Source organism: Juglans microcarpa x Juglans regia, chromosome 1D (genome assembly GCF_004785595.1).
Source record: "Juglans microcarpa x Juglans regia isolate MS1-56 chromosome 1D, Jm3101_v1.0, whole genome shotgun sequence".
Lineage (NCBI taxonomy): Eukaryota > Viridiplantae > Streptophyta > Magnoliopsida > Fagales > Juglandaceae > Juglans > Juglans microcarpa x Juglans regia.
In genome coordinates this window covers 36234695-36262060 of record NC_054594.1, presented here as the reverse complement: position 1 = coordinate 36262060, position 27366 = coordinate 36234695, and the positions used below count along the sequence as shown (strand labels likewise).

Genomic DNA, 27366 nt, shown 5'->3' with positions numbered 1-27366 from the left:
TATTTTTATTAATTATATTTTAGAATAATTAAAACATTATATAATTTATACGGAACAAGATTGGATCTTATTTCATTCCAAAATAATCACACTCTTATTCTTTGAGAAAACCTTCAAGCTGGTCTAGCAGTTCTTAGTTAATTAACAGCCATCCACTAAGTCTTCTATTTTACATATTGTGCATTTGCCTACACCTGATCAACAACTCATCAGAGTCTTCTTGTGCCTTCCATCACAAACTTCGTCCTCTACTCCATCCCAATCCAAGCTGAGATATCAACCCCATTCTTATCCCTGATGGCAACTCGACCCCCCGAGCTAAGTGTAGGACGGATTTCAACCCCCCAACAACCACAGACGAAGCTCGACCCCTAGAGAAAAATATTTGAAAAAAAAAAGTTTACACTATTCATTAAAAAAAAAAAAAAGGTTATAGGATTTTTTGAGGCAGCACTCAAAGCGTACTGGACATTTACTGGATTCAGAGTATTGTACTCTTTGAAGGTCTCCTCTAGCACCAAAGACTACTCCTTTGACATCTTGAGTTTCTTTCTTGACGTGAAGCTGCCGCCTCCATCTTCCTCGTCGCTCTCACAAGAGCAAGAGCCCTCTCAGCCTCGTTTTCTTCTATGTTTGGCTCCGATCTCTTGCTCCTCTTTCCGCTGATGCTCGATATCATGTTGTTCGATGAAGAAATCCCATTTTCATCCTCACAGTCCGCCATAGATGGCAACTGGTTCACGTCCACTCCACCTAGGAATGTCGAACTCGCATTTGGATTTCGATTTGTGAACGAGATTCTACGTGAATTTCGAAGAAATATTTCCGATTCTAGGATTAATTACACTTTGTCCATTCGAAGTTTCACTCAATTCATAATGTGTATCCGAAATTAATAATTGCATCAAAGTGAACCCACTTACTTTCAAAACTTACTCAATCCGCTTATTTTGCAGTGACTTTTCATTAAATTTGACGCTGCCAGTAGACAGAATAAGGGATTAGTAAGTTTTGAAAGTAAGTGGATCTATTTTGATGTAATTATTAGTTTCGAAAGTACATTATAAATTGAGTAAAAGTTCGAGAGGATAAAATATAATTAATCCAATTTTCTAATAATTACTTATGGATGGTAGAGAATAAAATGAAAAGGTTGTTGAATCAGTCCTTTAATGTCAAAAAAATAATGTTGAACGTCCACATACAAAAAATAAAGGCATGTGTTGTAATGGCTAGCAAATATCACGGATTTGAGGTTGAAAGCTTCTATCTTTAGTATCCCGGTTTCTCACGGTTGCCTTCGTTCATGAAACTGTGATCTAGGGAAGGGGTTTCAGAGGGGGAGGGGTACGTTCGCAAGGGAGGGGAAGGGGTACATTCGCAGGAGGCTCAAATTCATTTGTTATGGATTTTGATCTAGTGTTTGCTTTTATAGTATGTATTTTTACCACATTCCTACATGTCTAATTATCATTGGAGGGTGTTATTCTACTCAATACAGATGGGCTGTTCGGAAGAGGAACTGTTATTCTTTTCTTAATATATTCTATTTTTGGTCAATGAGCCAATCCCCTTGAGCTATCTTCAATGCTCCATCTTTGCCAATGGCGAACGGCACCGCATTTTATAAGGATAAAAAATAGGAACGATGGATTTTTCCCCTTATCTGCTTCTTCAATCTAGAGTTAAACGATGTCGTTACTGTATTATATATTAACTACGTGGCAGAATTTAATATTTCTTAATTATATCAATCTAAAAGTTGTAAGATGGTCGTTAAATAAATAGAATAATAGAATAGAATATAGATCATCCATGCCTTCAAAGGGGTTCAAAAGATATTAGAACAAAAACAAAGATTTTAATCAACTCTAGAAGATTGTGTATGAAATTTTGAGATTCTACCTTTTCGACTTTCCTAAAATCTTCAGGGAATTACCTGATTCCATTGAGTTTTCTAACAAGTTCTAGAGGATCTAAAAATCATCATTAGGGCTTGAAATTCAACTTTAATAAGGACTATGATTGTTTCGTGTTTGGATTAAATTAATTCAAACCAACTTGAATTTCAAATGATAATATTACAAAAAGGAAAATGCTAAATATACAAAAACTTATAAAAAAAAACTTACTTCTTCACATGTCAGTTATTGATATGCTGAAAATTATGAAATTTGAAATTCGAAAGAAAACTAATAAAATGAGTTTTGTAAGTAAAAATGTAAGTAAAGCTATAAGTATATGTAGCACTACACTTATTAAAATCTAACATCATACTCCAATTCTAAAAGTCTACTTCCATTCGATTATGCTACCAAATCTCTTAACTCATTTGTTTTCACAACTTCTATCAATTTATCTCATCTCATTTCATTTAATCATTACAATTTTTTTAAATTTCAATACAAATAAAATAAAACGATTTAACTTTTTCAAGTCTCAAAATAAAAATAATATTAAAAAAATATATTATAACAATATTTTATTCAACTTTTAACTTTAATTTCAACTCATTTCATCTCATCTGTGAAAACAAATAAAGCGTTAATTGTTTGTCGCAACATAGAAAGTAAACCATAATTCTATATTCATTTTTGTTATGAACTCTTATACTCATAATCTTTACACTACACACCACATATGATTATATATATTATTTTATTATTGTTAAATTAAAAAAATTCTTATACTCATCATTCACGAGACAAAAAAAAAAAAAAAAAAATTATGTATAGTGTGTGATGCAGGAATGTTGAATATAATTTTTCTTTAATTATTGAGATAAAAAAAGAGTAATTAAGAAATCGATAAATAGATTTATTTTTGGCTAGACGATACTTGTCTCTTCTCGTAAAGAGATAATTGGGGATCGAATCTCCATATCTCCATAAAAAGAAAAACTAATATTAACTCTTCTATTCTATCGTTGTCCACTAGTTCTTAACTTTAGGTGCAAACCAAGTTGGCATGTCCAATATGAGGGGTCCATCTTTCTCTTGGTTTCACGTGTTCAAAAAAAAAACCAGAATTTTGAATTAAAAGGGTTGAAATCGATGTTTTTGGTGCCGATGTGGAAGAGACTCTCTCTGCCCAATATTTAGATCTTACAATAATATAATTTATAAATATTATAAGACTCTCATTTATTTTCTAAGAAAATGCATATCTTATACGACATATATATATATATATATATATTCTTCGTCACACTATATATATAATATATATATATATATATATTATATAAGAAGCCAAACTTCGATTTTGTAATTATGTTTAAACATAATCTAGTGCTTGCAGCCTATTTTGTATCAAATAGTGCATTCACGTGTTTCTAAAATAGTACGGATTCACATGTAGAATTTGTGCAAATCAATGATTTCATGACCTCAAAAGACGGATTCATCTCGTACCCACTGTGATGTTGATTGAGCTGTTTTATAAATAGCAATGAAAAATAATAATAATAAATAAATAAATAAATTATAAATAGTAAGGTCATCTGAAATAATTTTACTAACCAAATATAATTTGAGATCTCATTACTCCATAGAGTTGGAACAACAGACTTTATTGGAAATGTTATTGGAAATTTGAGAAAAATGGACACATATAATAGCTTTAATGAACTCTCATTGGATGAGAATCGATCATTTAGGGTTGGTTTGGTTATGCAATATTAAATTATTTCATCTCATTTTATATAATTATTATAATTTTTTTAAACTTCTATATAAAATATAATAAAAAATTTGATATTTTTAAATTTTAAAATAAAGATAATATTAAAAAATAATATTATAAGAATTTTTTATTCAACTTTTAATAAAATATATAATCTCATTTGATCGAAATTGTGTAACCAAACGAGGTATTACCATCAACACATAGTGGACATTCTTTTACCTTACCATGTATACTCTGCTTTGGATGGAAATTGACCATGGAGTTGAAACGGGCTCATTGACAGAGAGAACGATTAGGATTGTAGATAGGGTTCAGATGGTGGGAAGCTGAATGCTCTGAACAGTATTTATTCGTTCAGTAATTCATTTCCACTTTTTCCCCAACACATCACGGAATTGTAATTTTTTTGGTATTTACATCCGTTTCCGATTGTCATTACTGTTTATTTACAGTACTTTTATTAAATTTGTCAATTTTGTAATTACTTTGCTCGCTTCCCCAGAAAAATTTCCCTCCCCACTTTCTCACGAAACCTCTTAGGTGACGATTGCATTCAACTTTTCCCTTGTGAATCTCGACATCAGCAAGGGTAGTATTTCTCTTGGTTTCACCTCTCAATTCAACATGTTTTCATTTTTACGAGTTGACTAAGGCTACATTTAGATAGTAAAAAAATTTGAAAAGTATTAAAAATATTTGTAAATAGTAATAAAAAAATAATAATAAAATATTAAAAAATAAGTGAAAAGTAATAAATAATAAAAAAATAAATAAAAAGTAATAATAAAATAAATAATAGTAGTGAGAGTACCTCACTTACCAAACACACCTTAATACTTTGGCTTATCTTTGATTGAAAAAATGGGATGAATACACATGTATGAAATGAATCAAACAAAAGCAAATCTATAATATTTTCTTAAATCTATAATATTCCACTCTGTAAAATATGTTTGGATCTAAAAACAAGAAAATCGCAACGAATTTTTGTTGAATCGGATCATCAAATTAGACCTCCACAAAATATGATATGTTTTGCCATGATATGTTATGATAAGATATGACATGATATGTTATGACATGATATGTTATGATACAAATGAAATGATAATGAATGATGAGACTTGTTCTCAATGTGATATTCTAGAGGATTGGAGAGAAAAAGAGTAGATCTCAGAATATACAGATAAACATTAAACTAAACCAAACTAAAAAACAATCTTCAAAAAAATATCTACAGATCTAAAAAAATTCATTCATAGGAGTTAAAAAACAGAAAGGGCAAATATACACATAAACATGAAATTGTGGAGGGTGATAGTTGTTGTTTGTGGCAGCCGAACGGAACAAAGAGAAGGAAGGAAGAGAGAGAGAGAGAAGCAAGGAATTGTATGGAGGGTGTTAGCGCTGAAGAGTAATTAAGGAAGAGAGAGAGAAAAAAAGAGGAAGAAACTTAAGATTTGGTGGTTTTAATCATGGGGACACTGGGCTTTTGGTCTTCACATGACTTTAGGAAGAAACCCATGTAAAAAAAAAAAAAAAAAATCTCACATATAAGCTCAAATTCATACTAACTATTCATAAAATTCTTTTCAAAAAAATTAAGATCAATTTTGTATTTGTTTCGGTTAAAAAAAAAGTCTGAAGCAAATCCATTTCTTTCACATTGATAGAAATCTACGTATATTTAATCAAGATGTTTTGGATCATATATTTCTCTTACTGTTATTTTGTTTTGCATAAAATATTTCTATTTTATACATTCATTTTGTTGTTATCTCACTGTGTTTGGAAGATAGATATTTCTTAGCTCATTTCAAATTAATTATTGATAGATCTACTACTTTTTTAGTTTCTTATAAAAAAAGTTAAATTTATTTCAACCTACTTTATATATTTTAATTTAAAAAGTTAAGCTCATCTCAACCCAAAAAAAGTAAACATATCTCAATCGGACTCATAAAATATTATTATTCACAATTCAATTCAACTTATCTTAACATACAAACGTAATCTAGCTAAATAAGTTGAATCTATTACTTCTGTTAACTTTTTATTAGGTTCACTTTAACTTTTTACTTTAAATTTGTTTGAATTTTTTTCCTTACTTTCTCATTTATTATTTACTATTAGTTTTATTTTATTTTATATTTTTTCAACTGGGCATGCCCTTACTAGTGTATATATATATATATATATATATATATATATGAAAATTTTATACATCATATAACATTACAAGAAACATCGTATCTTTCCATAAATGATTTTGGTGGCAAAAAAATATTATTTTGTGGAAAAAACTTTATTCCCACCAATTTTATTCGTGGAAGGCTCGTGGAATATAAGTCACCACAAAAAATATTTTATTCCACGAAAGTTTCAAGTCATGGAAAATACCAGGCTATTCCCACGACAAATTCTTCGGCAATAAACTACTAAGCTTGCCGCAAAAGCACGTTTACATTCATCATTGCCTGTAAGAATAGGACCAATTACCATTAGAGGTACTGTAAAAATAATCATAAAAAATTGTCTAATATAAGGTAAGAAAATATATAAAAACAAAAAAGAATAATTGACGAATCATTCATTTTAAATTCAAAACAAGAAGTTAGTATTGTAAAGACAACATATCTCATTACAAGACCAACAAAAACGAATTATTAAAGGCCCTCTCTCTCTCTCTGTGCGCGCGCGCATACAAGTCAATAGAACACGACTGTCAAAGAATAAGATCAGATGCTAAATATGGATAGCCCAACCTTTTTTCCCAAAGAGCAAGAAACAAGAAAATAAAAACCACTTATAATACAATTCCTTTTACTTATCAGTGTAAAAAAAAAAAAAGAGACATCAGTTATCATCCCCACTATATTAGATCATTGAAGAGACTCCAAACTCCATGACCTATTTGTGAAAAGACTTCAATAAGACCCTCTGAACCTAATTGGCAGCCAAAGATCGTGGTTGGGTATACATGCAGCCACATAAGGGATTCTTAAATTAAAAATATAAGTAGCCTCCAACTGAGCTAGATCAAATCCAAGACAGGACATAAATACTGATGCTCTAGGATTGCTGTTTACATAAACACACAATCACTTAAACCAGACATCAAACCACCTCCACGACAGAACTTTCTTTTCTATAAGGGCTTAAGATAAATTGCTAAACCTAAAACATCAAGAAGTTCCAAGAACCTTACGACTCATAATTTCTAGATTCTTCCTCATAAACAAAAGTGCTGAAAACTGGTCCCATTGGTCCTTTAGCATCCATATTATGGAAATTTATTTGTGGCGAAAAAATTAATATGTACATTTGTCACATGAAACAAACACATTAAAAATACAAAATTTGTCCAATTACAAACTTTTTTAATCCTTGAAATCAAACACCATATCATTCAACTACACATACATATTCAATACAAAGTCCAATTAAACTCCACATAGAATATCCAACACATCCTCATACTTCAAAGGACATACAACCACAACACAACTATACATTTAATCCATCACTTCGTACATGGCATCCGATTACTTCACAAACTGCGCAACAATGCCCATAGCTTCAAACTGCAAAACCATATCATAACTACTCCATAGGGTATCGTTCATAGTAATCCCACCACTTCACAATCACAATCACAATCACACCACAAACTTCACACTTAGGCTGTGTTTGGGTAACGAACACTTTCCCAACACTTTTCAAATATTTTCGTACGGATGAGAAGACTTGACATGCCAAACGCAATGAAGCCATCTTCATTCCAGACTTCTGTCAGACTGAGGGTATCTCATACTATTTATGCACGGACAAGAATTATTTCTCCCACCAACCTTTTCTCTCTCTCCTTCCTCTCGGCTACCCTCCCCGATACCTCTCTTCTTCCTTTTCTCTTTCTTTCTTTCTTTCACCCATCACACTCCAAGCAATTCAAATCACTCCTATGAAAGTTGAAGCTCCAGCAATCATACTTGTGCCAATCAACAACTTCCCCCAGTCCCTTCCCCTTTTTCTCTCCGTTACTTTCCCCCATCATAGTCAAACCAGTGAAGAGTCCAGTGTGCAATCGAGGAGTCCATCGACAGTGAAAGCTGAACCCCTCTGTCTAGCGATTGTACCTCCCTCTGTTGAACCCCTCTGTCTAGCGATCGTACTCCCTCTGTTGAACCCCTCTCTCTATCTTCAAGCATCTCCACTGTGAAACCGTCTCTCCCTCTCTCTCGATTTCGGCACTGAAGTGAGTTGATATTCCCTCCTGAGGGCCACGTCCAATCTCAGACAGGATTTCCAAGCTACAGGAGATTCCCAAACAAAGGATGAGCACAACTTGAGTGTGAACCTGTGAGTTACATTTTCCCCAAATTTCTTTATATGGCAGCCATGGTCAAAGGCACTTCCCGCACTTGCTCTTCCTGCATTACCCTTCGATCAAAACAACCCAAAGGGTTTTCCAGCAGCTCCTTCATCACGGGGCCGAGAACACGGTGATTGAGCGTACATTCAGTGTGCTAAAAAAAGGGTTTCGAATTTTGAAATCAATGAACCCATACAGGGTGACACGACAACGGTATATTATCATTGCATGTTGTGTCATGCATAACATTATTCGATCTATTACACCAAATGATAAGATATGTCGTAAATTTAACAATCCAAATCTTTATGAAGGACAGACTGTTAAGGATAATCCGGAACATCTGTTGCATATGCCTGACATGTCATCTGCCTCAGCATAAGCCATGGCTGGAACCAAGGACTTTATCGCAATAAATATGTGGGCACATAGGGAGGCCCATTGATACTTGCTTACATTTTATTGTATTGTATTTTTTGTTTTTTTTTGTACGTGTGGAACAAGTTTTGGAATTTCTTATATTTTGTATGTTTTCGATTTTTGCCTGTATGAACTAATTCTAATTTTTATTACAATTTTGAAATGCTTTAATTAAATAAGTTTCGAAGTGAATAAAAATATGAAATAGCGCAGTTGCGAGTTGTTATCACTATTATATATATATATATAAATAAAAGTATTATAATATTTATCACTATTATATATAAATTAAAAATAAAATTATTAAAATATTTATCACTATTATATATAAAAATAAAATAAAATCACTATAATATTTATCACTATTATAAAATCACTATAATATTTATTACTAAAAATAAAATCACTATAATATTTATGGGACCCACACCTTTTTCAACTACCTATCTAAAAGTCAACAACTCAATATACTTCATACATCCAAACAACTCAAAATACTCTCAATGGGACCCACAAACTCACTCCAATCTCTATTCATAACTATTAACAAACATCTCGACACTTCTAAGGTATTCTCACTACCTAAACGTAGTATCCCCATCACTTCATACTACACATAGTCACATCACAAACACACCATTCAAATCCAAGGTTCACAACACAACACATTCACAATAATTTCTTAGATACACAAATCACAACCATATTTCAATCTACATCACAACTACATCTTCACAAACACGACAGTTTTAAATGTAAGGGATAGAAAATATACCAAAAATTGGGGTTTCAGTTTAGGCAAAAAGGAGTTGGATTGTTGGCGTTGGGAGCCTCGATTAGGTCTCAGAAGGTTCACAGTGAGGGAGAGGAGATTGTGGTGGAACTGTCAACTTGTAACGGCACACAGATAGCTACCGAGAGAGGAAGACAAACAAAGGGTTGAGGGAGGCGTTGGGGTTGATCGGCGTAGAGGAAAGTGAGAGACGAATGCGTAGAAATTGTTCGCGACCATGATGTTATGCTGCAGTGGAGAATGATAGCAGTAGAGCCCAAGTTTAGAGAGAGAGACGAAGAAGAGAATGGAAGGCAGAGAGATCCGAGAGAGGGAGAGTGAAATCAAGAGGGATGAGAGGGGGTGGTCGTGGCGTCACGTGGTGGTGGCGGTTGTGTGTGTGAGAGAGAGATGGCAACGTTGAGGTAGTGAGGGGCTGAGGGAGATGATGGGGATGGTTGGCCAGCGACGGTGTGCTCGAGGTGGCCAGAGAGGCTGCCAGTGACAGTAGCGCTAGCTAGTTTTGCAGGGAGGGGCATTGAGGAGTTTTCAGCTTGGGGAGTTGATGGCGCCTGGAGGGAGGGGGGAGAGAGGAAATAAGGGAAGGAATTAGGATTTTATCCAAGTGATCCTAGCCCTACATTCTAACTCTAATCCAAGGGTGGAGATTAAAAATAATTTTTTTTCTGTGTTTTATACGGAATACTTATTTGCAGTGACAAGCTGCAAAAAGTTAGTATATTCTTGCTAATAATATGATTTAAGTGTCTTATAGGACAGACTTATTTACGGCAACACGTAGTCGCCACAAAAAGTTAGTTTTATTGACGACTTTTTGGTCGTTGAATATTATTTTGTGGCAAAAGGTTGATTTTTTTTTTTTTCCCACGGACGTTGCATGTAATATCAGGTAAGTATTTTCCACCAGCTTATGTCTTGGAAAAGAACTTATGGAAAATAGGCAAATTTGTTGTAGTGACATTACCATCATACTTTCATCCCACTATGTAAGATGTGACACATTATCCCCTTTTACAGCTTATATTGTTGCCACAAAAACTACCATCCATCGCCGTATTTTCATATTTATGTCCAAAGTCTATCGCCGCATCATGGCTACAAAATACAGGTCTCATAAATTATTTTACGGTGAAATGGACATAGGAAAGTGTATGCCGCAAATAATGGAAGTGTATGCCGCATATACAAAACCAAATGGTTTAATAAAACTAATTACAACACTATTTTTACATTGCAATTGTGTCATTATTTTGCCACAAAAAATTAATTATTAGCAGCGCAATTTTCGTTGCCGTAATTGTGTTTTGTTTAGGTACAAATATATCATTAAGCGAGGAAATTTTTATCGTCGCAAATTGCAAATTGGGGCCACAAAAGTATGTCATCTATTATTTGCTGATCATCAAGGAATTATTAGCGGCTACCTAGTGTCATTGCAGAAGTGTCATTGTATGTCGCCACAAAAAGCAAAATAATAATCGCCGCATTTAACAACTGCCACAAAAGACTTAATTTGAGAGCCAACATTTTGGTGGCCCTTTCCGATGATATTAGGCTCATAGCAAATAAATTTAGACACAAAACAATAATTAGCAACATCGTTTATTATATTAACAACGTTGTTAATATTTTTTTTACCATATTTTGCATGAAGCGCAAAATTATAGAGAATATTTTTGGGGTATCTGTTCTTATACTAGTCTTGGTAAAACTAGCACAATTTATTTTATAGGTACACGGATCCCACCAAACCAATTTGGTAAATCTAGAATATGGGAATATGGGGATGTGTACACAACTCACGTTTAAAATCTCAATTACTAATAAATAGCACTGGATTAATTCCTGCCATTTAATCAAGTATTGGACCAGAACTTAATATCGTCCATACAAATAACTGGTGAAAGCAATATAGCAAACAAAAATAAACAGTTTAACATCGACATTATGCATATAGCACAATCCCCTTTGTCTTTTTCATTAACGCATGGGAGTTAGTTCATATTGCATAAATATAGCAGGCCCTCCCTGTCTGTAGCCCCAACATCATAGTTTGGCATCTATGTCATCAATGTAACCATGATCATCACTGTCATCAGGATCTTTCTCATAATCTCGGAAGTTCATAGATTCTTGCTCCCCATGAAATATCCACTCAGTGTAAGTTGGATCGATACCAATAATATATAAATGACGTTCAACCTCACTTATAGGTTGGAATAAATTATTAGAACATGTACGACATTGACACCTCACCCTGTTGTTGCCACCTGCATGAGCTCTCGCCATTCTGAGGAATTACCTAACCCTTTGGCCATATTCCTCAGACCTAAACCTATCGGTTAAATGCATCAAACTTTTGTCCATCTAATTAAAATGAATGCAACATTATCAGGAGAAATACGAATGTTTCGGTTGAATATGGGAATATGGGATAAGTAAAATAATGTTATACCCTATATTGGAGCCTTAAAAGCTGAAACTAAATGCAAACATTGTCCATCAAACGAAATAGTATTGGTTGAAATCCTGTAGATAAACACCTAATAATAAGCCACCTGCCCATATTCCAATATTCATATAAATACTATTTTTGGATGGACGGTTTTAGGGTTTGAAAGAGTAGGTGATGATTTATCAACTTGTGAGGTGTAAGTTCAACTCTCTTCGATATTTTAGCAATCCCCTTGCCGGTTGAAGGAAGGCAAAGAAGTAATTAAAAATGAAAAACTTGTCTTTACTTTTGTTGGGTTAAGGAGGAAGGAATGTGTCCTTAAATTTAAAAATAAGAATTAGAATTATATGTTGTAGAATCTTCTCTGTCCAGATCATGTAAGTTAGATGGAAAATTGAAAATGATATGATTCCTTGCGGTTGACTTTAGCACTGTAGAACATAACGAAATTTCAAGTTAATTAGATTGATTGTGGTCTACTCAAATGGGAGCCTCCACCCATTTGAATAGACCACAATCATAGAAGACATAAGTGCATAAGTTGGCAAACCTTAATTGGAGGCCCATTAAAATATCACGCACCGCAAAAGTAATTTATGGGCCCACGAACTTGTTCTTTGGGTTGGATCCATGAATATTAAAGAATACACAAGGATCAGAGAGTTCTATGAATTTCTCATTTATTGATAAACATCTAATATCACCTAAAATTTGAATTCTTCGAATACATTTATTGATAAACATCAATATTAAAGTTGTTTCTCCAAACGGAATTTAACAACTTCAAATCCTGTAAATAAACACTTAATATCAGCAAGAATAGCACCTACAATTGGGGCTTCACACCCAATCAGTCGACAATTTGTGCCCCTTAGCTAGATAAGCCCCAACATTTAAAATGAAGTTCACAACCAGTTATGAACTTCACTTAAAATTAAAGAGAGCTTGACACAGCTTAAAAAGTGCAGTCCACACACGAGGTTCGGATTATGAAGATCTGGTGGTTGTGTGAACTGAAAATAATTGGTTGAAACTTTACATTGAAGAGTGAATTTCACACATTCAACCAAAAGTGAAACTTGAACCAGATGTGTGTAATTCAACCAAAATCTGGATGTTTAGTTGATGTGTGACTTCATTTTGGTTGAATGCATCTTCAATCAACAATGAAGTTCACACATACACCAGCTTTACACGCTATTTGAATTACAATTCAAATAAAACATTGAAAATATAGTTCACACAACACACATTAGTGATTGTTGTAGCTTCAACTACATGTGAACATATATTTCATATTATCACCAGTGAATGCAGCCAGCTACTTCAAAGTTTGTGCACAATATAAGACAATGATACGTTGATTGATGCAATACAATAAAGATGTTATGAAGCAAAATTGATTCAATTGTAGAGATAATTGTGCCCAATTCCCAAACTCTAGTCGTATTTCATATAGCCCTGGGAATTTTATTCCAAAAGGACCCTTTGCAATAAAGATAATTACTATAAAATTTCACGACCGAGGAAACACATGGAGAAGAAGAAAACAATCAAGATGGGGGGAAAGAAACTTATCGAGGACGGCGGTGTCTAAGCTAAACGGACATATTAGAGAATGTACGGGACAGAGAGATAGACATACAGAGAGAGAGAGAGAGAGGTCGCAAGAAAGACACGAAGAGCAAAGGGACTGATCAATGGCTAATCGAACAATAAATTCCGGCACGATAGTGGCCAAATATGTTGGCAACAAGTAGTGGTGACCAAATATGCGTGGGTGAGCAGAGATCAAGTATCGAAATGGCAGAGATTATACTAAAAGGGAGATATCACTTTTTGTGTTAACCCACTGTAGCAGCAACCTTTAATAAAATCTCTATTGGTATTAGCGACACAAGAGTGTTGCTGTAACAATGTAATAGATGTTCGAAATGGCTTTTCCCGAAGATGTCTTTTGCGGTGACAATTCAATCGCCGCAAAAAATATTCTTTTTGAGATGGATATTCCTTCGATGCGGAGAACGCCTCGCAAATGTTGAAAAAACATTGTTAGCGATGATAAACATGATCGCTGCAAAAAGTTTAGACGCAAAAAAAGACATCTGTTATAGTGAAATGAGAGTATGTTGTATAGTATTACTTTTATATATATATAGGAGAAGGGGATTGCTACTCCCCCATGGACAAAGGGTACCGAGATGTGTATATTTTATTTTATTTTATTTTTTAATGTATATGTGTGCGTATTTAAAAAAAAAACTAAAAAAAATAACACAATTGGTATTCTTTGTCAGTGGACAAAACATTTTCTAAACAAGAAATACTTTAATTATAAAAAGATTATACAAAATTAATCTCACAAATTAATGTGCTTTGACGTGATTTATCATATTATAAATTTATTTATTTTTAACAAGCATTTGTGCTTCAACCGGTAAAACTCATAAAAATGCAGCAATACATGAGCCATGAGGTGTACATGAGCTTGCTAAACGCCACCTGCCTGTCACAAGAGAGGCCACAACCGTACTAGATTGCAGTCAGTGGTGGCATGATCACTGTAGCAACACCACATACCAGCCCCACGATCTGCTGCTTTGTCTGAATTCTATGCAATTTGCCAGACCATGGAACTGGAAGGCAGCCTCCTATCCCATGCATGCATGGGTGCCCAACGCACCACATGATGGGGGCTGCACTGCTAATTGGCCTTAGGATCGACGACTTTAAAATTAGAAACAAAACCAAAGTTAATGTCATTCATGATAGAAGCGGCTCTAATTAATCCAACTGGCAAAGTATTCAACACGTACGAACGTTAAACGCTTGTCTGGACAGCCCAAAACTTTGCTCGCGATCATTTTTACCTCTCTAGCTAGCTGTGGCCAGCCGCTGCCAATTATATATTCCTCGATCATCCCTTGCTTCGCCGGCGGCGCGGGGCTTCCCCTCCATCGGTTTCGTACGCACTCGGCACGTCCATATTCACATATACAATAGATGGAGTTACTATGCATGAATGCATTAATTGTTTTAACATGCATGATGGCCACAACAGTACTTACCAATCTTTTGAATAATTAATGTATTGAAAACTAATATATGTATAATATAGTAGCTGCGGAGGAAAAAAAGAAAGAAAATTATAGTAAATATTTTATCTCATCTCATCTCATCATTACAAATTTTCCAACTTACAATACAAAATAAAATAAATAATTTAACTTTTTCAAATCTCAAAACAAAAATAATATTAAAAAATATATTCTAATAATATTTTATTCAACTTTTTAACTTTAATCTCATTTCATTTCTGAAAACAAACGAGCCCATGTTCCGTTTAGATTTAGAGATGAGTTGAATAAAATATCGTTAAAATATTATTTTTTAATATTATTATTATTTTAGAATTTAAAAAAATTGAATGTTTATTATATTTTGTATAGAAATTTAAAAAAATTATAATGATGAAATGAATTGAGATAAATTTTTAACCTAAACCGGGGCTAAAAATAAAAAGAGATTTGTTTGTGTATCAGAAGATTCAATATATATAACAGACTCAACCCAAAACCATTGCCCATAATTGTTTTCTTTCTTTCTTTCTTTGTTTTTTTTTTCCCTTTTTGGACAAGAGATAGATCACAACTCATGTTTTGATCAATTCGTAAGTTCCTGTTAAAGAAGGAAAACGTTAGTTGGCTACAGAATGCTAGCTCCTTTGTGCGGACAAATCATTCCAAGGATAAAAACTTGCAGTACTAGCTAGCTAGCTTTGTCTCATGTTATGGTCCATTGAACGGCACAGACCAATATTCTAGAACGAGAGCTGCAGGCAATAACTCCCAAGCAATATCAAATACTAACTACAGAAAAAACTAACGCAAAACTCAGAATCCCTATGATCAACATAATATATATTTTTTCAAAGCAATTTATACGTACGCGAAATGAAAATCATAGAGAAATTAATAGGGAAGAAATTAATAACATATATAAACAAGTTAAATGGAGGAGAAAATAACAATATAAGAACTAAATGATTTGAATTTTTATATCTTATTACTTATATATAACAAGCACCAATGTCGACGATTTTCATCAATTTTTTTTTTCCATTTTTGACCTTAGTTTTGTATTTGTTTTCCGACTTTTGCTATCTTCTTTTGTCATTTTCACAGTTTTATCTTGTTGTCGTCTGTATATTTCATTTCCATTTTTATCCCTGTTGTCGTTATTAAATTCCCATCGATGTGTACGTTCGGTAGCTATTTCTCGATTATGTCTCTGATTCCATTACGATTTTATCTTTTTTTTTTCCTCTTATCTACCACTTCAACCGATATTTTTTCAACAATTTTTGTTCGACCGTTTTCTATTACCTTTCTTTTGTCTGCAACTTTATTAGATTCAAGATTACTCTTTTAGGAACACCGCTTCGACCGCTCCTCTTTCCTTCATATTTATCATATTGTCGGTTTCTTTACATTTCTTTACCGTTTCTGAAATTTTTTTTCCCTTCTTTTTTGTTGTTGTTTACCGATTAAACTTTTCAATTTTTTAATCTTAAAATTTTCCTCCGCTTAGACAACTGTTATCAGATAATGTACTTAGATAATATACTTACTTTTTTTACACCGCTTCCACCACCTGTACTTCAGTATAAAAGCAATTGCTATGTTTTATATTTTTTACTGTTTGCAATCTGATAAAATCACAAATCTAACTGCTGCCTTCCGAGTCCTAAATTCTATCGACTCCACTCTTTCATTTGTGAGTTTCTCGGGATAAATTAGGTATGCTTGTGTTTGTTTTTATGCTCAGTTAAATATGCTTCTGTTAATAGAAATGTTAAACATTATGGATTTGATATTTCCAAATTTCTTGCCTCCAATAATTTCTATGCATGTATCAAATAATACATTCACATACATGCCAGGGAAAATTTAGAGTGTCAAAAAATAAAATTAAAAAAATAAATAGATGCGCATAGTATTTGCAGTTGTGTAGAGAACTAAATAGAAATAAATGTGTCCATTTGACAAACAATCAATATTACACAAAGTAAATTGGTAACATAATAGAAATAAATCTAAATAAATAGATGCGCATAGTATTTGAAGTTGTGCAGACAAATAAAAAGAAAAAAGTATGACCAAGAAAGATGCTCTTACCTAAGAATACATCTGACATGTGAAGATGTGCAAAGATGTGTAGGGAAAAAATCAAAAACTGAATCGAACATATATTCATTTATGTACAGATTCACAATAGAGGAAAAACAAACAAAACAAAGATCAAACAGAAACAAAAAATAAATATATGAGTATCTGTTCTAATGAAAAAGAACCAACGGAAACCAAAATCCATTTATTAATGTATAGATTCACAAAATAAGAGAATCCAACCAAAACGAAGTCAAACATGTGAAGATCTGTTCAGATTTATAGAAAAATGAATATTGCAGATTAGAACACATCCTCTTCAGACAAAATAAAACCAATTACAAAGAAAAAAGTACATCTACAGAAAAAGTATGAATTTTCCTACGCTTCCATGAAATAGTACATACACATGCAGTAAGAAATAAATCAAGGGATATGAGACAAAATTATGTCAAGACATGTCCAGGTTCAAAACAGATTATAAAAATTATGACTTTGCAGAACAAATAAAATAGAAAAGAATCAAAATTTATATACAGATGCCAAACAAAATTCTTCAAACCCAGAATAAAATGTCCAGATATAACAGAGTTTATAAAGATAAGTAAAAAAAAAAAAATCTAAACTAAAATTTCATTGATGTAATGGAAAAAAAAATAGACCTAAAAAATAAAGAAAACATTAAAAAATATATATAGTAGTACATCACATTTGAATAAAAAAAATTTGAAGATTTATACTAAACTGTCTGCAATTCTTTAGATGGGTAAAAACAAAACACAGACGAAATAAAAACAATAACAATAAGAAATGTGAAAAATAAGTGAAACTAAGTGTGTAGACTAACAAATCTAAGCCAAAACTTCGCAGATCTAGACTAGAAAGTCCAGATCTCTAAAGTTTTTAAAGATAAATAAAAATAAATTCAAACAATAGATCTAAAAAATAAATACACAAGTTCATCAGAGAGATATTTTCAGACAATTTCAGAAACAAGAAATAAATATCAATCCAGAAGCCAAAAAAAAAAACCTGCAAATCTGAACATGGTCTCTTCAAGTGTATGAAGGTTTGTTCGGATCTTTACGAAAATAAGAACAATAGAAAGAGAAATGTACATCAACCGAAGAAAGTAAAAATCTAAATAAAAGGTAACAGAAACAGATTAAAGAAACAAGAAATACCAAACTATTACATGTCAGATGCAAGTAGAAATTTTTCTACAAATCTGAAAAATCTCATATTCGCGAACTTTGAAAGAAATGTGCGCAGAAATAGAATACGTAGAGAAATTTGTGCTTTGTTGTTGAGAACAATGTGGAAGAAGAGAGACGGTGTAGATGGGAAGGAAGAAATGAGAAGAGTCGAAGAGAGAGAGACGGAGAGGGAGAGGAATAGAGCGAAGAAAGCTCTGGAAGCAAGGGAAATGGGGCACTGCGGTTGTAGCGTGCTATTTATAGTGCCGGGTGGATTTAGGGTTTCCTGTCCCTTCAAACGGTGCCCTTTTTACTCCTCAGTGTTCTTCTCACATATGAACAAGGGTCAAGTTGAAAAGTATAGAAAAAAAAATATAAATAAACAAAAAAATTTAGAATATTACACAACTTTTATTTGCAATCTCACAAATTTTATTCGTATTATATAGTTATTTTTGTTTATATAGTTCTTCATAGAATTCGAATAAAAAAATATTAACAGATTATATTCTAATATGTTAGTGTAGCTTTATTTAACAAACAACATTATATTATTAAAATGATTACATCATCTTATATAATATATTTCTTTACAACAGACATTTTGGTTTTGTGACTTTATGCTTGTCTTCTTGTTTGTTGATTGGCTCTATTTTCACTAATCTTTTATTTACCCCGATCTCGAAGTACTTTTTATTATTGTTCATACAAATAGATGTTATTGTCTATATTTTATAATATTTAATGCATTTATTTGTATGAGGCATTTTGCAAATATATGGAATTGTGATTATTAATTAGAATTGCTCATTATTTGTTGTATCTGTTAAGATTTTTAATTGTAAATAGTTCAATATTATAATAATTAATTTGATTTTGATATTAAGCATATTTTATTGATTGGATGATATTTATTTATGTTTTAAATATAAATAATTGTACTATTATTTATTTTTTAGAATCTTTCATGTGTACTTGTATGTCTGCACGTTTAACAGATTGTTATTCATTTCTTGTTAGTTTCTGAAATTGCTACAACATTCCTATCTCGTTGTAAAAATGCCAACTGGTAGGCTGATTTTATTTAAAAAGAATTCAATTTTTATTAAAACTTTCCTCATTAATTTCTATCTAACATTCTTTAAAATTAAATTCTGAAGAATATAAAAAAAACGTTACAAAATAATATTGGTATGATGCTCAATCGGAGGAGAAAAAAGAAGAAATACATCGAAATAAGAGAGAAAGGTAGCGACAGGCAAGAACAAAAGAGAGGAGCAACGATAGTGCAGTCCCGTGCAGGCAAAACGAGAGGTAGAACAAAGAACGGTCTGGAAAGGGGTTGTGAGTCCGTGGAGATGAATTTATAGGGGAGGGGGAAAAACCTAGGGTTTGTTCTTAGAAAACAACATCATATGCAATTTAGCTTAGGAAGGGATAGTGGTTGCATTCTTGTGGTTTTTTTTGTATTTTTCCTCCATACACTATGACATTTTTATAAAAATTATGTTTAACTTTTTTTTATAAAAAAGAGCAAAATAATGATGTACAACATTTTATTTTTTTTTTAAATATATATTGTATCTTTATTTTATTAATCATTTTCGTTTAATGATTTGTGTTAGACATTTTACAAATATATGAAATTGTGATTATTAATTAAAATTACTCAATATTTGTTGTATGTCTCTTTAGATTTTTAATTGTAAATAGTTTATTATTATATTAGTTTATTTGATTTGAATATTAGACATATCTTGTGATTGGATGGTATTTTTTTATATTTTAAATATAGATTAATGTTTTAAAAAATAGAAATTTTTATTTCTCTGCTTTATATATAAATATGTACTCATATCTTTGATATGTTGTCAAATGTTTTCTAGATTACATTTTGAGATTGGCGTAGGATTTAGAACCTTCTACAACTTTATGTCGATTGATAAGACGATATTGTTAAATGCAAAAATACATTTAAACAATATTAACACCATTTATTTTCATTTTTATTGAACTACTTCTATAAATAAACTTTGAAGAACATGCAAAAAATCAAGTAAGAAAAAGTTGGTATGCTGCCCAGTCAGAGGAGAAAAAAGAAGTGGTCCGCCAAAAAAGAAGAAAGAGATATGCCGAGTTGAAAAAAATTCGAAATAATAAAATTCAAACGCAAATACAATCTCAGCATACTCTCTCTTTTTGTTCAAAAGACAATGAAGTCATTTGTATAAGAGAGATTGATTCGTCTTCAAATGTTAATTCTTCTGAAACTTCAATGCTTCGTCAAAGAGATTTATGTTCTGACAACATAATTGCATCTATCCCAATATTGAGCGATCAGGTTTATTCATAACTATCTTTTATTAAAAAACATTTCCTTCATTTTTTCCCTTTTTACCAATAAATACTAAAAAAAATTCTTCTACAGGTTAATTATCTATATGAAGAGGGATTCAGTTCTAAGAAGACGTCGGAATTTCGTTCGGAACTTCAGGTAAATTACAAATTATCAACTTCTTGCATTTCTTCCTACATCTATTTGATATGTCATCCTCAATTATTTTATTATTTCTTTTTTTTTTATAGGAAAATAACAAGACAAATCTGCACTCTAATGTGCCTGAAAGAAGAGATTGACTGTTTTAAAACTTCTTTCCAAAAGTTTAAATCATTGTAATATATAGATACAAAGTACTTATGTGTAGTTATAAATATGTTTGTAAAAATTTTTATGTTATAGTTATGAATATTTTCCAGATAACGTGTGATCTTTGTAAGTCGTTGTATTATAGTTATAAATATTATGTAAATCATGTGTATAATATGTATTGTAAACAAGAAAAAAATTCTGGAAATATAGACATAAATTTGTCCATTTATAATAAAATTTCTATGTTATGGTTATCAATATTTTGCACATAACATATGTGATGTTTTTTATGATCAAAAATAAAATATTAAAATATAGTTGAAACTTTATCCATTGATATTTAAAATTAAGAAATTGCATGAATTTAAATTATCATTCTATTGTTTATTGTGAATTGAAAAGATTTTTCATATTTTTTCAATTGAGCACACATGCAATGCACGTGTTTGCCCTTACTAGTATATATATATATGATCAAAATGTCATGAAATCTGATAACTAGATGATCATACATTCACACACTATAAGAAAATTGTTTATTTACGAAAAATTATTTTTAGTGAAATGATTATTTCTAGTTAAAATGAGTCTATTTTTATTGTAAATAGTACTTTTCATCGCAAAAAAATATCACAAATGCTATTTTTTTGTAGTGATATTACCACAATTTTACATGATGAACAAAAGCGAAGAGTGCCAAAATGCAGCTCATTAAAGATAATTAAGATCTCCAACACAAGCAGATACAAAAATTTTGCATTGTCTTTATGAAAATGCTTAGCGTCCCACTCCCAACTCTCGCTAGGGCTACCGCTTGCAATAGTGTGTATTTTTTTATGTGTTTTTTTAGTTTTTTTTTTATATAGATTATTTTAACAATTTTAAATATTTTAAAAAAATAAAAAACTCATAATATTATTAAAAAATACTTCCTTAATCACTAAGTAAAATATTAAGGAAATATTTTTTAATTTTTTTTACTTTATAATTTAGAAAATATTTTTTAATAATATTTTAAATTTATTTTTATTTTTTTAAATATTTAAAAATATTAAAAAAAATTTCTATAAAAAATAATTAAAAAAAATACATAAAAAAATACATGCTACAGCCAACGGAGTCACCAGCGGTGGCTCTAGCTGTACTCTTGTCTTTATAGAGCAGTGGGCCCCGAGGGGTTGTGGAGAGTGCATGTGGAGCGTGTAGATGGATAGTGTGCTAGACATGATTCTCTGGATAAGGCACCGTTAGATCATTGAAGATTGGAGAATCCAGGACGTACGTACAGAGATGAATAAAATTAAATACTTTACGATATAGATAAGAACAAGCTTGACAAGTGTCCCACCACCTGTAACCAAAAGCACACATGCAAAACCTGTCTAGTTTACACGTATCCTAGTGGACTGCTTACCTTTGCTCTTCTATATAACTCTTCAGTACTCGCAGGCATTCTAGCGCTTACCACAGAGCAGGAAAATTGAAGGGAACTTAAAAGAAGTGTGTGCGCTTTCTTTTAGTTAGAGAGCCTGTTGTTTGAAATTGTGGGTCTGTTATTTTGGGGGAGAGGAATTGAAGAAGAATGGCTCAGACGGTGGGGAGGAACATAGCAGCTCCTTTGCTGTTTATAAACTTGATCATGTACCTTCTTGTGGTGGGTTTTGCTAGTTGGTGTATTAACAAGTATATCAATGGCCAAATGAACCATCCCAGTAAGCTCTCTCTCTCTCTCTCTGCTTTTGACTATCTTCAATTGAGTTAAAACAAATTTTTTGACAAAATATTTACAGGTTTAGGGGGCAATCCTGCGACAAGTTACTTCTTGACCTTCGCCTTATTGGCTGGTGTCCTTGGCGTGGTTTCAAAGTTTCTTGGTGGCAACCACATCAGAGCTTGGAGGAATGACAGTCTAGCCTCTGCAGCATCAACATCAATAGTGGCATGGGCAATTACTGCACTAGCTTTTGGGTAAGTTCTCAACATCCTCCTCGGATTCTCGTATTTATGTATACGTGTGCGTTGGTGAAATAAACTCACACCCGACAAATGCTTCTACATGACCTTGTAGGCTTGCGTGCAAGGAGATAGACATAGGAGGGTACAGAGGGTGGAGACTGAAGGTAGTAGAGGCATTCATAATTATTCTAACGTTCACCCAGTTGTTGTACGTTTTGTTACTTCATGCTGGGGTGTTCAGCAGCAAGTACGGTCCCGGTTACCGCGACAGAGATTATGGCATGGGGCCGGCAGCCGGTACCGCTGACCCGACGCCTAAGGGTGTCGGGGTTGCTGGTTCTAGGGTTTAAATCACGTATATACATGACAGTACTACTAGTAGTACTCATGCATGCATATGGTTTCTTCTGTTGATTTCATCTTTTTTTCCTGCAATTTAGTCCAGTTTGTGGCTGCGTACGCACATAAGTTTCTTATTTGGTTGTGGCTGGGAGGATCCGATCGATGTCTACTTCTATTTAAATGTCATGATCTCATATATGTACGAGTTTCCTGCATCATGTGTACATGTAGTGTTGATGACTTTGGCCTATTTACTGGTTCGTTTTGGTATATATAATGTATTATGTTTATTGCTACAACAGCAATATTTACTGGTTGCTCTATAAACCCATCATTTTTTGTGGGGGAGGGAGCAAGCCTAGATGAAACGTCGATCGACAATCGCGCACGGATTTAGGAAAATGGGGAAAAAAAGATTCCGCTCGATTTGCTTACGGCATACACGAGATCAATGCATTAATAAATAAACCCGAAACGCTTTTGGCTCTTAACTACGCTTATGATCTTGATAATTTTCTCTTGGCCATTGAATACAGCTAGTAACTTCGTCATTTTCTTTTCGACTCCTGGGCTCCAATCGAATTTTAGAAGAGATTTTAGTCTTTTACACTTTATGATTTGATTTGATAGGATCATATGTTAATACTTTAAAGTGGTTAAAAGCAGTTTTACAATTTACTTGAGAAAAATTTATAAAAAATTTATTTTTTTAAAAGTTAGAAAATGATTATATTTTTATCATTTTCGCTCGAACCATAGATATAGCATGCAGTTTGGCCGAGTGTACGCGAGGTTTAGCCTCGGGGTTGCCCGACAAGAAGGAAGGAAATCCATTTTGATGCTTCAAATGCCCACCGATAATGGCCGACAATATTTAATACTTCGGAAAATGAATAGTACGTGTACTACGACATATAGAAGTTACAAAGATCAAGAGAATCGTACTCGTATTTGAGTTCAATTGTTACGTCTTTACAAGTTTAATGGGTCTTTTAGCACTGTAATTGGGTAGACACGTGATAGAAGTGCACAAGGGAAAGAAGTATCGAATAGACACGTCAAGCTCTTCACAACCATCAAAAGCTTTATCAACCACCGGCAAGCAAATTAAACTCTATAAACATAACTAAATATATGAAGCACTTCCAAATTTGATATTGTGGAGATTCCTACTCACTTTCGACATTGTTGTCATCATCCCAGACCCATACCCACTATCCGATAATAGCTCAGTTTAACATAGGATTTTGTTATATGTTTATTGTTACTTGCTGTTTTATCCAGCAAACCTCCAATTGACACAATAGTAGGTGAGATTGGTGGCACTTAAGTATATGTTTTTGTGTTACCTGCGTAGTTCTATCTTAACCATCAGCAATGGGCACTTGCTCTGCATGCAAGAGCAATTTTGCCACCAACTTGGCTTGGGTACTGCATTACAGAAGAACTAGAAAAGGAAGCATTCTTTATACATCCACAACTAACAACCCAACTTTTTAGAGGTCCATCGACAACAAAAATTTGAGAATGGTATGTGTAGCAGTACCAAATATGGCATTGATTCTATCCTTGTAAATATAATTAGCCTATTGAAGCTGAGTAAAAGCAAACTTCCGGCCACAAGTATTTCTCACTCTGGCATTGTGAATTAACGAGGAAAACACAAGGCTAGCGGAACATACGAAGATTCAACATAACTTCAGCTGATACGGCAATGCCAATCCAACAATTCCAATAGTTTAAAATTGTACTAACATTCTGTTTGATTGCTCTAAGATATTGAGCTTGGTATGGTGAAGCATCAAAGATTAATTTCATTAGTTAGAAGCATTGAAACCTCAAATAACATACAGAAGATGATATTCAAACAATAACACTTCCTTCGTGCTAAAAAACACCATTTAACATCAGCCACAAACATGTAAAAATGGACTCTTCAACAGTACTGATCTAGTAGAAGTAGTAGTAGTAGTAGTAGTTAAACAGGGGAATAGGAAGAGAGGAGGGAGGCAGGGGGTTCTATGTAGTAGAATCCCCGAAATAAGATTTTCCCTGAATTTTGATAACCTGTTTAGGGCAATTGATTTAAGAGTAAAGCAAAAAAGGCACTAAAAGAGGCAGAAATTTATAAACTTCAGGAGGAAGAACCTTAACGTGAACCTTCATTTATAAAACCTTCCTTTCGACCTTCAAATCCAGGACGCATTAGCTTTTTCTCTCTCTTTGCAATTCGACGCATTTTCTTCTCGTGAATCTTCTGTGCTATATTTTCTGACCTCTTTTGCTGTTTCTCTGCTTTCATCTTCCGTGTGGTCTGCAGCCTCTCCGACCATTTCTCAGCATTCTTCTGATGCCTCTTCTTCTCCTTTTGTATACTCCTTTTCAACAGACTTGGATCATCATGAACTTTAATCCCAGCTGCTCTACTCGTTGCCGCTTTCCACGAATGCTTCTTCGAGATAACCAGACCTTTTTCAGGATCTTCCCTCGCTTCTTTAAATTTCTTTGCCCTTTCAAGCTCCTTCATCTTTGAAAGTTTCCTCTTCTTCTTCTTGCCAAGCTCTTCCTCATCCCCAAGTTTGACATGAGTAAATGCAAGTTCCTTTGAAGCCTCTGCTATATCCTTACCAATTTGATCTGCAGAACTACTAGTTGTTGGTTTCTTTTCGTCATAAACAGAGTCCCTCTTGCGTTTCTTCTGCTGAATTCCATTTCTGTATTCTCTCTCATTCCTTTTCTTTGCTCTGTTGGAATCTTCGGAATTCCTATTTGCTCTAGTCTGTTCAATTTTTAGATGCAGCCGTTGCCGAAGTTCCTCTAATGTCACCTGCCGATTATTATCTTCACCTTCAATGCCAGAAAGAATAGGCTTGATTTCTATTTCCTCATCATCACTATCATTCAATTGTTCTTTCTCCAAACTTTGCTTTAGCAAATCAAGGGTTGTTGCAGAAGACTTTTCTGGATCCAAACGATCTCTTCGAGCTTTTTTAATGTTCTCCCTTGATTCCTTCTTTGCCAAAGCTTTTTCGGCCTTGCTGAGGCCCTGAAACCATGGCTTATCCTTATCATCATTGGGCAGATAGAATTTTGCGGGGATTAACTCAACTAACTTGTCAAAGAACAGAGAATGATGATGAATGATAGACTTCAAATCGGTATCAGGTTTAAAATCAGTTATAGGCTTTTGCCTTTTTTTCTTCATCTGCAAGGTGATGAAAATGAAGCAAGAACCAATGAGAGAGAGAGAATCAACTATTGCATATTGTCAATCTATGTATTTGTTCGAATTTTCCATTACATACATTTCCTTTATTTATGTTATCGAGAAGGAAAACCACAGAAGATCGTAAGCTTAATGACCTCATTCAGTTAAGAATGCTAAATTGCAGACAAGATGCTCTTTGCGCAGCAAAGTTTATCCCCTAGAAAATACTTGAGTTTTTTCAGGTACCAGCGTACATTTCCATTTAGTTTTCTTTGAAAGAAAGACATCAGTGAAATTTTGCATTTTTCCCCTAAACGAGCATGATGTTTAGAAATGGCTACAAATTAAACAAACAACATAAACCCTAACACTCCCTTTGGTTAGTTACCCATAAAAAGAAAACACTGAGTTTGGGTTTTAAGAAACTGGAGGAAAATGAAGTAGAATGTCAAATTGAAACGTACCACATATCCTGTTATATTTTCTAACAAAAAACATATTTAAAGAAAAAGGAAAATAGAAAAAGAGGCAGCATAAGGATTTATGTTTCTCAACTACCAAACAAATCGAAACAATATCGTTAAATTTTCTCGCTTACAATTTGAAAGCAACCATTTTGGTTCGGGGGTAGAATCTGAAAGTATAAGTTGATGTTTGTTTCGAAGTTTTCCCAAGAGAGAAAATCGCAAATCATAAACCCCAAAAACCAAAAAAATTTCTGGGAAAGCAATTATCTTCAGGAAAAAGAAAGAAAGAAAACATACCTTCGGTACCTATCGGTTCAACAGAAGGGAAAAGAGCCGAATACGTTGACCTCTGGGTTGGGGGCTCAGGGAAGAGAGGCGCGGCCGATAGATGTCGTTGGAGGTTTGGAATAAAAATGAAAAACCTTTGGAAGTACGATGGTGTTGGTACTGGCGGGTCGTTAAATTGGGTTGCACACTAAAGCCCGTTGGGCCCTCTTCAATGTAGTATCTAATGGCCTTTGATCTTTTCTCTTTGGGCCACAAGAATTAAAGCCCAACCATCTCCTAAACCTTTTTCACATTTTCCTTTTCTTTTTTAATAAGTACAAAATTCATTTTAAATATAGGTACGCACGTAAATATTCAGTCATAT

General features: G+C 33.1%; 2 protein-coding genes across 2 annotated transcripts; one reads left to right on the top strand and one right to left on the bottom strand.

Annotated features, from left to right (window-relative positions):
- The first annotated feature begins 21976 nt into the window (after positions 1-21976).
- Positions 21977-23289, top strand: LOC121255948 (membrane protein PM19L). The gene is made up of 4 exons (XM_041156520.1): positions 21977-22246; positions 22293-22453; positions 22532-22709; positions 22810-23289. The coding sequence occupies exons 2-4, from the start codon at positions 22324-22326 to the stop codon at positions 23045-23047; spliced, it is 546 nt and encodes a 181-aa protein (XP_041012454.1). The 5' UTR covers positions 21977-22246; positions 22293-22323; the 3' UTR covers positions 23048-23289.
- Positions 23290-24869: 1580 nt separating this feature from the next.
- LOC121255940 (ribosomal RNA-processing protein 14-like) lies at positions 24870-27146 on the bottom strand. The gene is made up of 2 exons (XM_041156512.1): positions 27012-27146; positions 24870-26244 (listed from the first exon to the last, which is right to left on the bottom strand). Exon 2 carries the CDS (start codon positions 26242-26244, stop codon positions 25189-25191), a length of 1056 nt encoding a protein of 351 aa, XP_041012446.1. The 5' UTR covers positions 27012-27146; the 3' UTR covers positions 24870-25188.
- Between the last annotated feature and the right edge of the window lie 220 nt (positions 27147-27366).